The sequence below is a fragment of the Melopsittacus undulatus genome, chromosome 2 (assembly GCF_012275295.1).
Source record: "Melopsittacus undulatus isolate bMelUnd1 chromosome 2, bMelUnd1.mat.Z, whole genome shotgun sequence".
In the NCBI taxonomy this organism is placed as follows: Eukaryota; Metazoa; Chordata; class Aves; order Psittaciformes; family Psittaculidae; genus Melopsittacus; species Melopsittacus undulatus.
In genome coordinates this window covers 67,380,867-67,394,092 of record NC_047528.1, presented here as the reverse complement: position 1 = coordinate 67,394,092, position 13,226 = coordinate 67,380,867, and the positions used below count along the sequence as shown (strand labels likewise).

Below are 13,226 nucleotides of genomic sequence, written 5' to 3'. Positions count from 1 at the left end.
TAAGTAAATCTAAATTACCGTGTTTTGGCTGTGGTAGTGTGGGAGCGTGTGCATGTACAGTGTCTTGTTTTTATGGCCCTAAAGATGGGTTTTGAGCTGCATTTTCATCTATCTGTCCCCAGAATGGCAGGGTCAGGGATATGCAGTGGTTATGTAAGGGCAAGCCTCTTGTGGGAAGGTTTATGAGATGTAGTGATGAAGACCTGGTTTGTTTCTCCAGGCTGCAGGCTGGGAATAAAAACTCTCCTCCCTGCTACTGAGATCAGTTTAAGGTGTCTTTGCCAAGGCAGGCCAGTACAACATCAACTGTCTGACTTGTGGGGAATCTGTCTGGAGAGGCATATCTGAAGGGAGATGCACATATAGAAAGGTGCCTTGGGGGCATGTCTGCATGGTGTACTCTGTCAGTGTGAGACTGTGGGAGGTTCCTCGCAGCTTGTACCTATGGCCTCCGCAGTGTGCCTGGCACAGGAGCACACTGAGAGAGGAGTTGGAGCAAGAGACGAGTTTGTTTAGTCTCAGATGCCGTGGAGAGATTTCCCAAGCAGGTGAGATTTGGTCTGAAATTTCTCTGGAAGACTCCAGTCCATCCAAGCTCTGGGGGCTAAGTGAGAGTGTTGCTTCAAGAGCCATGTTCTCCTTCCCCTGGGTAAGGTGGGTGTGCAGGCACACTGCTCAGCAGCACCACTCCCTCCCTCTTCAACTAGCTCTTTTTCAGGATTTGGGTTTCTGCCTGATAATGGGAAGGTGGCTTAGTGCAGAGGTAATGTTTTCTTCCAGTCTTCAGGGGAGAGAGGCTTTGCTGGGTAATAAGATAAGCAAGAAAGAAAACATGCTATCCCTGGGCATTACCTGGAGCAGATGCGATATTTCATTGTCTCATGGTCCCTAAGATAAAATTCCACTTAATTTTGGATTGCAAAAATTCTGTGCTTTGCTTAATTCATACCCAGGAAAATAATGCTTTAAATGATGATGTATTACCAGCTACATTATTTGCCTCCAGCATTTTGTTTTGCAACCAAAAAGCAGGATATTCTAACCCTCTTAAATAAAATAACACATCCTTTTGATCTTATTAGCACCTGAAAAATTGAAGAAAATATAAATTCTGCACTAGGGCTTTAAAAGTGGATCCTTGTGATGACAGGGATGAAGAAGGCATAACAAGCATGGCTTAAACATTGTATTAGCGCTTTTATAGTAAAACTCTGGATGTGGGGTTACTGGATCAGTTTATAGCTGTGGCAAAAAAGCCCTTGGTGGTGCATAGCTCTAGACTGATGAACCGCATATAAGCTTCCTTGGCTAAAATATCTTCTCACCTTCACCTGATAACATCTCACCTCTGTCTTGTTCCTGATGGAGACATTGCAGGAGAAGAAAAAGGAAGAAGAAATAAAAGTGGAGAAAAGTTCTTTAACTACAGACAAAATGTGATCATTTGAGAATTTCTTGAATGGTAAATGCACCGATGTCTTAGAAGCTTAGATACCATGGTGATAGTTGCCTTAGCAATGTTTTAGCTACGTAGGTAATCGCAATCAAACCTGTCTCTTGTGGCAAAATGATGCTGTATTATTTTATCTTTTTGCAAAGCTTTTGTGAATGCATAATAATGTGTTTTATTGGTTTTGGATCTAGGCATCAGATTCTCTCTCAAGCTTTTTGTCCTTGGCATTCTTTTGTTTTTTACTATTTCTGAAACTTAATGTCTTTCATAGTAAGGGCTTTGTACCTATGAAAGCCTGACTAATTTAGTCCTTACTTACCTACAGATAAAAGCTTCCCACTTTTGGGGTGAGACAGGGTCGAATTTAAAGGTTGTGTTCAGGTTCTCATCTTTGAAGAACTGGTACAGCCTGAGTTGCTGTAAGTTTACTGCTCATGTTTCCACAGCCTGACATAATTTAAAAGTCTGAGTCTTTTCACAGCAGGCACTCAGACAAACCAAATGTTATGAAAAATGGAATAAGTGGGCAGATATCTCAATTATGATTTACAGAGTGTCTTAATAAAAACAGTACATAAAAATATAAAGTAATATTGAAAACAAGAGCAATTATCTTTTCCATTTGGAGCTGGAGGTATTCACATTTCAAAGTTATTTATTAGGGAGGAAGGCAGCTTGGGATCTTAGAATAGGCAAAAGCGGCTGCCTGTTAGGGGCAGCAGGCTACCAGAGGTGACAAGAAGACGTTCATGGGGCAGTGGTTGCTCCTGCATGTGGTGTGCTGGCTCTCGCAATATCTGCAGCCTTAGATCCCCCAGTGCAGGAGCGGTAAGCCTGGCTTTCCAGGACTTCTACTCAGGATTTTGTCTTGGTTTACCAAAATTCGTGCTTTTCAGGCCATGGAGAGGCCCTAGACCAGCTCAGTGACAGTGTATTTGTTATTACATCAGCCACATTTGTATTACTTACACTGAGTGAAGAAAGGGCTTGTCCCTTTAAGAAAATATCTAGGGGAGAAGTATTATCCATTGAAAATTGAACTGCTTTCAGTGTCTCTTGATGTATGTCAGCCATGTCTAAACCCAAGACCTCTGTAAAGCCAATAACTTTATAGCTTTGAGAGGTCAAAGCTGAACAAAATCATCATGAGCTTTTTGTTATATCAATTTCTAGTGATTTTTACAGCTGGAACCAAAGCAGAACCTATTTCCTGTTACTGTGCTATTTTTGCCCCATATGTGCTCTGGCAAAGCTGCTTTCCCCCACTGCAGGGATGTTGGAGGCTGATGGGCCTGTTTCCTGAGCTCTTGCTGTACTCTGTGGTGGCTTCAGCACTTCATACTGAAATATTCCTGTGATTAGACTCCACAGTGTGTGTTTAAGACAGGCAGATCTTTAACTCGGTCTTCATGCTTGATTTGTGCACTTTGTGGGGTTCTGAAGTGTTTTTTATCACTTTTCACGCTGAATTTTAATGATGAGAGCATAAAAGCTTTTTGACTGTTATGCACTAATTTTTATTATAATCACCATTAATAATCATCTAATAGAACCTAATTTTCATCAAGGTTTGATTCACATTTCATAAATGCCTCTGGCAAGTGCTGAAATGGCATGTTGTTTTCCTAAAACTCAAGTACCTTCTCTGCTTAATGAGGGGCCATCAGATGCAACAGAGCTTCTGCCTGACCATGTTTCCAGAGGGAGCCTGAGCGCTAGGAGGGGAGAGGTGGCTTCTGCAGGGCTGCTGCCACCACAACTGCTGAAGGAAACCTGTGTCACGGTGGTTAGGCAGTGCTGTTATAAGCTGGGAAGATGTTTTGCACCAGTGGCTCTTGTGCCACTGATGTGGAGATTATTTTTGCTTATTCTGTGGGATAGGTCCTGGGAAATTTGTGGGAGAAAGTCACAGTAGACATGGAAAAAGTAGAAGATCCATCTCTATGCATTTGAATGCTTCTTATCATGGTTAATTTTGAAGATGCAAAGATGTATAGGATGCTGGAATCATTTCTTGTGGTAATAAACCATCAAGAGAAATATCCAAAGGTAAACATAAAGTCTTCTGCTTGGCATTTTTAGCGCACACATACTGAAGTAAATGTTGAGTCAATTCAATTTAGTCTTAATATATTTGTTTTCACTTTCTTTAGGAGAACACCCCCCAGGGACAGATGTACTTGGATAACAAAGATGAAAGTACTAATCCTAGACAACAAGAGATGGAGTTGAATCAGACATCTCTACATCAAAGTGCAAAAGTGACAGCCAAACCGGTGACCAGAAGTTGCAATGAGCTGCGGCTTTTGAAAGAGTATCATGGCATGGTAGCAAGTCTTGGAGAGCAGCAGACCCTGTGTGAAAACCCAGCCATAGGGGAGGATGTCTGCATTGCTCTGGGGAAGGATTTCACCCCTGTCCCCATTCAGGGAAGGTAAGAATAAGGACAAATAGAATATTTTTTCTCCTAATTAAAGTTAATTTTTATTTCCTTACAGAGCAGATATGTATGTTTATTAAGTGAATGTTGTTTCTCCCACCTACATAGAGAACAGGAAGCTTAATGGGGCACCAGAGCAGTCTTAATGGCTATGGAGGGGTTGTGGATTTTTTAGCTAGTCTCAGCTTTAATAGCAGCCATAAGCCAATTTTACTGTGTTTTCAAGACCAGGAACATGCCTTTCCTTCCCTACTTGGTGTCACAAAACACACAGAGATAAAGAAATTTTCATGTCCCCTCCCCCCACCTCTTTCAGAAAAACACACTGTAAGGCTGTGAACTGAATCACTACAGGTAAGACTGTGAATACTAAAATGGCACTAATAACACAACTGTGACTGCTGACACCCTGCAAGTGTGGGCTCCTTGTGCATCCTTTTCTGTATCAGGAGAGGTGCAGGTTTGGGGGTGGGAGCGCTAGTCTTTCCTGTTGTGACAGATACAACATCAACAATTCTATTTGTAAGCATTTAGAAATATTTTATAGCCCCTAAAATATTGCAGGTGGCTTTTTAACCCTTTCTGTTCACATATTCACTTTCTTAAACCCATTTGGTAGCAGGATGGAGCAAGTTGTGCAGCAAGAACAGTGTGTGGAAGGCAATGAGGGTGGACTGTCAACCTTTTTGAGCAGTTATGAGAATTTGTAGAGGTGACTTGATAGAACTTGAAGCAAGAGCAATGCTGTTACCTAATCCAAGCTCCTGCAGAGCACATGTCTTGAAACACTGCCTGGGGGGTCTGCGTAGAGCAAGACAGCTCACATTGCAGTGGTGAAGTAGAGTGCCAGCCTGATGCTGGATAGTCTCATTGCACTGCTAGAAATAAGGAAAAAACATGGTAGATTTCAAAGCAGTTTAATGTTTAAATCAGATTAAAAAAAAACCCTAAGTAATTAAACTTAAACATAAAAGTACAATTTACTTAATGATTTGCTATTTGGCATAATGGTTGCCCAGAGAAGCTGTGGCTGCCTCATCCCTGGCAGTGCACAAAGCCAGGCTGGATGGAGCTTTGAGCAACCAAGTGGAAGGTGTCCCTGCCCATGGCAGGGAAGTTGGAACTGGATGATCTTAAAGGTCCCTTCCAACCCAAACCATTCTGTGATTCTGTGATTCTTATGGACCAGCTATCACCCTTCAGGCTAAATTTCTTTCTGTTATTTTCCAGTGTACTGGTGGTACACAATTTGCTGTGAACTTATGAACTACAGTTTGGAAATCATGGTTGCAGGTGTCAGAGATGAAAAACATTAAATCACAGGGGAGTGCACCTTCTTGCAAGTGCAGGGAGTACCTGCAGGTCTTTTGATAACACTGTTTTCCTGTTGAGTAAACTGTAGTCATTGTGATTTAGGAATCGAATTAAAGAGCCATGCCCATACTCCCTTACATACAAAGTATATCTAATCTTCTATAGCAGTATATTAGGGCTCAGGAAAGGATCTCCTGAAATTTATCCTTGTTTATCTTTACCTCTCTTTTTCCTGCAATATTGATTTTTTTTTCATGGAGATGAATCTTCTCTGGTTCTTCTGAGCATGTATTTTAGCCAATGCACATTAGGTGCAGTTAAAATACTGTGTAATCCCTCTAGTATGAGTAATTACCCTTAAATCATTGGGACTGCTCAACAGAATACAGACAAAAACATGGATAAGCCTTTGCAGAATCACGAGTTGTTTGATTAGTTCATTAGAATGAAAATTAGCTTTCAGTGTAAATTGTTCTTTTGCTTGCAAAGAAAACTACTAATGATTAAAAAAGAGGAGACCAAATCCTTTTTTTAAATTTTTTTTTTCCACAAAGAGGCTCAGTAAATTCACACATCTGTATGGGTTGGTTTTAATGCATCTACTTAACTTAAATTGCTGAATTATCTTTCAGGGATAAGATTCCTAGGTTCTCTAAATTGTTCAAATGTACACTGAGAGAAGACTTTCTAAAGAATCTATTTAACAGAACAGGGGATTTATCTCAGTCCCTAAATAACCTTGAAGAAAGTGTTCTTGAGTTAGGCAGGACCCTTTTCCTAGGGACATTTATGTCCACCCTGTTCTAGACTGAACATTTCCATTTGACTGCAGCACAGTCCTGCAGGTATTTTGTGGTCGGTGTGTGTATTGTCTCAGGCTGCCTGCCTGTCAAAATGCCTTCTTATTTACTTTGTCTATTTAAGACCAGTACCTTCTGATTTTTTACTGCAATGCTTGAAGCTCCCTTGGCTCTGTGTGAGGAGGCCTGGGCCATCCACAGTGGTCACTCTGTTGACTTTATCTTTCCAGAGCATCCTTTCTCCTAAAATAAGCCTGTCTGGCTTTTTGTAAGCAACATAATTCCTTTGGTCCTGCTTGCTGTGGGAAATGCAGCCATGCCTCTTGGAGTGAGCCTCTTGATACATGAGCTCCAGTGGTGTTCAGTGGGAATGTGCAGTTTTGTCTATCAGAAATACAGGTTTTAAAGTACTGTGGTGGCAGTGAATTCTGAAATTTGAATTTACACTTCTATTTTCCTCAGCTTTTAAACAATGGATTGACAGGCTCTTTTTCATTATAGTTATGTAAAAGTTGCTTTTGCAGTTGATAGACACTGGTCCAAGCCACCTTTCTCGGCTTTGAACCCTCTTACCTTGCGGGAAGATTTCATGGTGCTCTATGGCAGCATGACCATTGCTCTTCAGGCCAGCCCTGATAATCTCCAAAAGCACAGGGTGTTCTGTCTATGTACGTACAGGATGTGGCCACAGAAAAAAGGCCCTTGATTGCCTTGGTCCCATCATCATCAGTGATGTCATGTCATGGCTTTTTATATCAACCAAATCTGAAATCCTACTTGGTGAGCCACCGGAGTGGGGTGAAGTCAGCTCTGTTTTGGTTTAGGAGTTAATAGGTCTTGAAGGCCAACTATAGAAATGAGATGAATACTAACTCTTAAACTCATGAAACCAATTACTTAGTGCTGCTACTTAAAACTGTACTACTAAATAAAGAAGGGCATTCATTGTGGTGGAAGGCAGTGGAAGAGAGGAGTAACAGCGTAACTAGACTCTGCATTAATTTCATATTGACCTTCTTTCTTTAATGCAGTTGCTGGTTTTACCTCCTTTAGGTGGTCAGGTAGTAACATTATCTTCTTAGGAAAGGGAAATAAAAGAAGGTTGGCAGTCATACAATTCATTATGTTGTGAACTTTTCACAAGAAATTAAGCTGTGAAAACAACGCGATGAAACCAAGCTCTATTGTCCACTGAAGTTATATTTGGATGAATACAGCCCTGGAACTTGCTAGTCATTTAATATGATACCCCTTAGAAGTTTTTTTCTTTAATCTTTTTGCCTCATTAAGAAGTCTCATGTCTGGGAGAACAAAAAAATAATCTCTTCTTTGGAATCTGCTTCAATTTGTGTTGCATCAAACAAAACTATTTCTCTCAGCATTTCTCCTGTCCTGCAGTTTCATTTATGTAATGCTCACTTATGCAAGTAAAGCAATCAACCATATTTAACTCTTCCTTTGCCTTGTGTCTGTGGTGCTAGGATCAGTAGGGAGGCTTGTTTGCAATGAGGAAGTCAGTGAATTAAAACTGTCTATTGTATTCTCAGTTTGCAGCAATACAACAGAAAGATTGTAATTGTATTTAATGTTAGAGACACTGGGAGAGGATAAGCTGTTTTATAGTGAAAAGTCACTATGAAAGTGAAGTTATGCCTTTAGGAGTGAGGGATTATAAATCTCAATTTTGATTTTTAATTATGTTGATGTATTGCTACTTTTAAAGGACATTCATGAGACTTAGAATTAGATGTCAACAAGACATGGTTACTGTCTAGATAAGTAAAATTTATGTGATAATTTGAAAGCTTTTTCAGACAGGGGAAACAGAATGAGGAAAAAAACCTCAAAAACATTCAAAACACATTTTTTTTTTGTGTGCTGTGAGACTAATTTTGATCTCTGGCTATTAGAATAAAATGGGATCATCTTCTGTTCAACATTCAAACAGGGAAAGTGGTCATTTTCACACCATAATTGCATGTTTGTGTAGAAACCATTCTGATTTTCATGTCAATCACACAAACATTACAGAGTCCAGGACAGATAGATGACTTCATAGCAAACAGCCATATTCATTATTCTTGTGTAGCTTTTGGTGATCTTGCTTGCTACCTGTATGGTGATGCTTCTGGCTTTCTTTCAATTTCTTATCTGTAGTAAATGTTTCAGAGTTTTGATTCCCCATGAGGATCTTTAAGTGCTGTGACACTGTGCTGAATAAATAATACTGAGGAAGTTTGTGATTTTACTAATTGATTTAATTTGGTTTGTTTGGCTTTGAATATATTCTCTCAAACGTTTGTTGCTAACATAGAGGCATGTGGCTGTAACACAGCTTGTCTTGAGCAAACTGTGTAGGGGCATGGAACTGCTGAGTCTCTCTGACTTAACTCAGATTACAGCTCTCTGCTGTTGCCCCTATTACATCACAAAATACCATTCAAAAACCTGAAAAACTAAAACCAATAAGCAAGTCTAGTGCATTTTTAACTCAAATGCTAGGAAGTATAACAGGAAGACAACACTATGCACAATACACAGATAAATAAGTTATTAGGAAGTTCTGCTGCTCCCTTCTAAATAACTGTTTCCTGTTTCCTAGAGAAAAGCATCTTGGACTGGTAACAGAAGACAGAAATGTGATTGTAGGGTATAATTTCAGGAAAATGTTTGCTTCATTTGAGCAAAAGAAGTGTGCTCAGCAAAACACTGATTTTAACTTAGTTTTTCTTATTAATACAAAAATTAACAAAAAAATTCAAACCAGAAACAGACCTCACTCATGACAGATTTCCCTGTGTTGAGTTATTTAGTTTCCCTGTTGCTGTGTACTATTCATCATCTCAGTGCTTATTTCTTAGAACTATTTACAATATCTCAGATTGGTCATGTACTAAAGTTTCTATTCCATCAGCAGCAGACTAAAACCGTAGCACACCCATGTAGCTACTTGAATGCGGTTTTAAGTGCTCTGCTGAAAAAACTGGGGGATACTAATTAACTGCTTCAAACTTTTCCAGCTGCCAGGCTAAAAACTGAACTTGTCACTCCAAAGATCAAAAGTTTCAATTGAATCCCTGTGACATTGCACAAAACTGTTGAATCTGGCAAGCAGCTGCTCTCTTCCTAATGGTTACTAATATGGGTATGTGGGGTTTGTCTTTTTTAGACTTCGTAGGTCAGTTATGGAAAAATGCCAGTGACATACAAGCTTCAATCCTCTTTGGGGCTGGACAGCTGTTTCCTCATGTAAACCTCTTTTTAAACAGGGGAGAGGCTTTTAATGTCAGCGATGCTTTTTTTTTACATTATATGGTTGAAGAGTTAAGCTAAACAGACAGCCAGACTTTGAAAAGCAATGTGTTGCTGTGGTGGGTTGACCCTAGCTAGATGCCAGTTGTCCACCAAACCCCTCTATCACTCGCCTCCTCAGCAGGACAGAGTGGAAGAGAAAACAAGATGGATAAAAACTGTAATGGGACAAGATGAAGGCAGTTTAATAAAGCAAAAGCAAACAGCATGTGTAGAAACAAAGGAAAACAGATTTATTCTCTACTTCCCATCAGAAGGCAATGTCCATCCACTTCCAGGAAGAAGGGCTCAGGACGTGTAGTAGTTGCAAGAGCAATGTCATAAATAAGGAATGACACAGCCTCCTTCTTCCTCTCCCCACCCCTTTCTCCTCATTTTCTTGGCTTTTCTTGCTGAGCAGCCATCATGTAGTGTAGAATATCCCTTTGTCCAGTTTGGGTTGCTGTCCTGGCTGTTGAGGGGCAATGTTGTAGAAACTGACTTGATGCTGTGTAAGCACTGCTCAGCATTAGCCAAAACACCCTTCTAGCTACCAGTACAAAAGCAGAGCACTATAGGGGTTGTTATAGGCAAAATTAACTCCCTCCCAGCCAGACCCCAATACATTTGCACAGAGGCAGCCCCAGTTGAGCAGGAGAGCAGACATGGGGCTAAGGGTAGCTGATGTGAGGAGTAGCTATCCATGTAAGATGAAGCAAACAATTCAGGCACTCGGTATCCCTCAATAAAGCTTTTTCTTTGAAAAACTGCTCAGTGTGCTTAGTTCCTGGCTGATGCACCTATGTGCAGGTAGCATTTCTGACATCCTAAACAGTCTGTGGGAATCAGAACATTGTACTAGCAGGTGGTCAAATTATGCTTATTAGTACGAATCCAGTTTTGTCCCTAATTTTCTGCTGTGTAGTTGTGCATGTGCAAAAGCTTTACATGGGGAAGAACAATGAGCATTTGCTGACAGTTGCTGGGGAGAAGGAAAATAAAACATTGGAAATCCATGGCCCTTACGTGTAGCACTGCACCTGGTGAACATGCAGATAGGCAGCCGTTGTGGCATTGTAGTTGGATGGTAAGTGGTCTGCATGAAAACATGGTAACTTTTCCAAGGGCTCAGGCCCTGAATTTGCAAGATAGAGCAAGTCAAACCCTGAAAGTGCAGCCAAAAATAGTTGAAAGTAAGAGTCATGGAGAGGAATCTGTTTTTTGCCAGTAAGTTTGGACCATTTAGCTTTAAGACTTGAACCTTTTTATATATATATATTTTCTTTTCCCCCAAAGCTTCCTGTTAGCAGATATTTTAAAGCATAGTTCTTCTTGGTGATAGAGATGTGTTTCAGTCTGCTCAACATTTTAAATGTCTCTCCCATTAGAATTAATTAACATCAGAGTGGTTTGTCCTTTTTTGTTGGAAGCACTGGAAATCATTCCTCAGCCACAGTGAAAATTTCTAGGGTAGCGGTGGTCATAGGTTTAAGAACTGAAATTCATGTTAAATTAAATGTAGCTGATGGCAAAATAGATTAATGCAGATGGAAGAAATTAGCCAGTGAATTAAAAAATAAAAGGTTACAGTTTGTAGTCTGGCAAATCATATGGCTTTTTTAAAAACCTCCTGTTCATAAGGAGCTCAAGTGATTTAGTTGCTAAAATACAGCAAAAGCTGACAAAGAGTCACCAAAATGGTTACAGACAGTGACCAAGCAAGCAATTCTCTGCTTGATAGGTATTAATGGGACTGCAGGGGCAACCTGCAATGATTGTGCTAATGGACCACCAGAGCTTTGTCCCCAGTAGGTTGGAGCTAAGTCAAGGATAGCACAGTGAGCTGGAGGCAGGTCTGACAGGACTGTGCAGGTTCAGAAGTAATGCACTTAGTTTTTAACTTTGCACGTTTTTATATGATTCCTTTTGGGCAGAGTGAAGTAGAAAACAGATTGGCAGTTGCAACAACTCACAGTTTTCAGGGGTGCAGCATAAGATACTGACTCAGTACTGTCTGTGAATTGGCATCATTCAGAAGCAGCTGTGAAAGGCTGAAGGTTTTGCTCACACTTTCTGAGCTACACCTTTTTCCATGCTAGTCAGTAAGGACAGCAAACACAGTCCATCTGCCGTTCATTTCCTGAGATCCTTGAGCAGTTAGCTTCTCTAAAGACTTCCTCTCTTGAAGTGGAGCTCTGGCAATGCTGGAGTATGCAAGCATTTGTCTCAGACAGCAGTGCTGGCAGTTATATTGAACTGGTATGTCTGGTCAAGTATTACACTTGCTGTTTGAGAAGGAAACACTATGCCATCGATGAATTTATCGTAAGAAGTGTAATCCTGGATTAATACGATACCTCCTTGGATGGGGTATTTCAGAGTGTCTTTTTCACCCATCCTTGCAGTCTTATGCAATTTATTTTCTCTGCTGCTGAGAAAATAAAAAATTAAAAGCAGCCTCATGTATTCTTTCATCTCTAATCTTTCTAGGAGTGACAGGAGCAACTCTGCCTCCTCAGCCACATCAATGACATATGAACTGCAATCCTCTTTAGGGTCTATTGACAGCTGGCTCATCATGTAAACCTCTTACAGTGTAAAGCATGAATCTGAATTTAGTGAATCTGTCTGATAAAAGGAAGAGTAAACCCAGAATGAAGGGTAATGAGGAATGCGCTTCTTCTTCCTCTGATTTGTATTTAATTGTGTAAGCTAAAACAGCAGGGCTATTTCATAATATTATATAAATACATGATTTTGCACCCATTGGCTGCATGTGGCTACTTTGCCAAGATGCTGTGTGTGCTGTATGTTGTGCCTCCTAGTGCTCTCCAGCGCAGGCCAGCAAGAGTAAATGCTCTTTGCAGAAGTGACGCAATGGAATTGTGTATTTTAGACATTGTTTTTGGTTCATGTTTACTTGGCATATTGTAGCCTCTGCCCCAAAACAAGTTAAGCCAAAATTGTAAGGAATAGTGATTTTTCAAAGTGAAAAAATTTTGAACACCAGCTTGTGTAAAACAGTTGTTTTAACTACAAAAAAAGTGCCATCAAACACTCATTACAAACCTGCTCAAGGTTGCGTGGCAGTATTGAAGATGATTATAGGACCAGAAATATTCAAACTACACTATTTTGACAGAAGACAGTCTGTCCTTGGCAGAAGAGAATGATAGATTGTCATAAGGATTTGGATGGATCAGTATCATGCTAATCACAGTTTCGAACCTATAGGTCTGTCAGCAAAAGTTGAAAAAAGCTCCACTGATGTCATTAGACTTGTCATGTTTTCCTTCAGATAGAAATCTGGATGTTTTTGAGGCAGAACACACAAGAACTTCACATCAAAAGCAGTCGACGAATGTACCAATTTATTCAATTTATTTTCAATACAGAATAGGACTGATCATTTAATTTTCTTTATATGTCAATCCAAGAAACCTTTTAGGCTCAAGCAGACAGGACAGAGGAAGGACATTTCTGGCTTTTCATACTTGGGAAACTATGAATCTGGGGAGATTTAGGTCCTACATATAATGACTTGAGATCATCAGAATTAGGTATTGACATCAGCTTCCTTATGGAGCCTGCCTGTGCCACATATGTATCTCTTCAGCGATGCAGTCTTCATGGTATCATTTTCTACATCACCTTCATTAACAAGAAAGTTGCAAGTAGGAGCATACTTTGCCCTTCTTGAGGTTACAGTGTTTGATTACTGATTAAAATAAATTAATATTTAAACTGGCATAACACTGCAGTGCCGAGATTCTAACCATACCTCCTGCAATGATGAACAAATGTTGATGGAGTCCATCCTTCCTTTCTAAATCAATGGCCTTTAAAAAAAATAGTATGTCTATGTGCTTTTTGTGTGAAGTTAAAATCTGTTCTTTTAGCTGTGCCATGTGTCATGATAATTTTTCTC

General features: G+C 40.0%; 1 protein-coding gene across 1 annotated transcript in view; it reads left to right on the top strand.

Moving 5' to 3' along the window:
- OCA2 (OCA2 melanosomal transmembrane protein) overlaps nucleotides 1–13,226 on the top strand; it is a 189,950-nt gene that overhangs the window by 21,236 nt on the left and 155,488 nt on the right. The window contains exon 2 of the mRNA XM_005151395.3: nucleotides 3,607–3,887. Within this exon, the coding sequence (XP_005151452.1) occupies nucleotides 3,628–3,887 (260 nt within the window). The 5' untranslated portion in view covers nucleotides 3,607–3,627. The remainder of the gene's footprint in view (nucleotides 1–3,606; nucleotides 3,888–13,226) is intronic.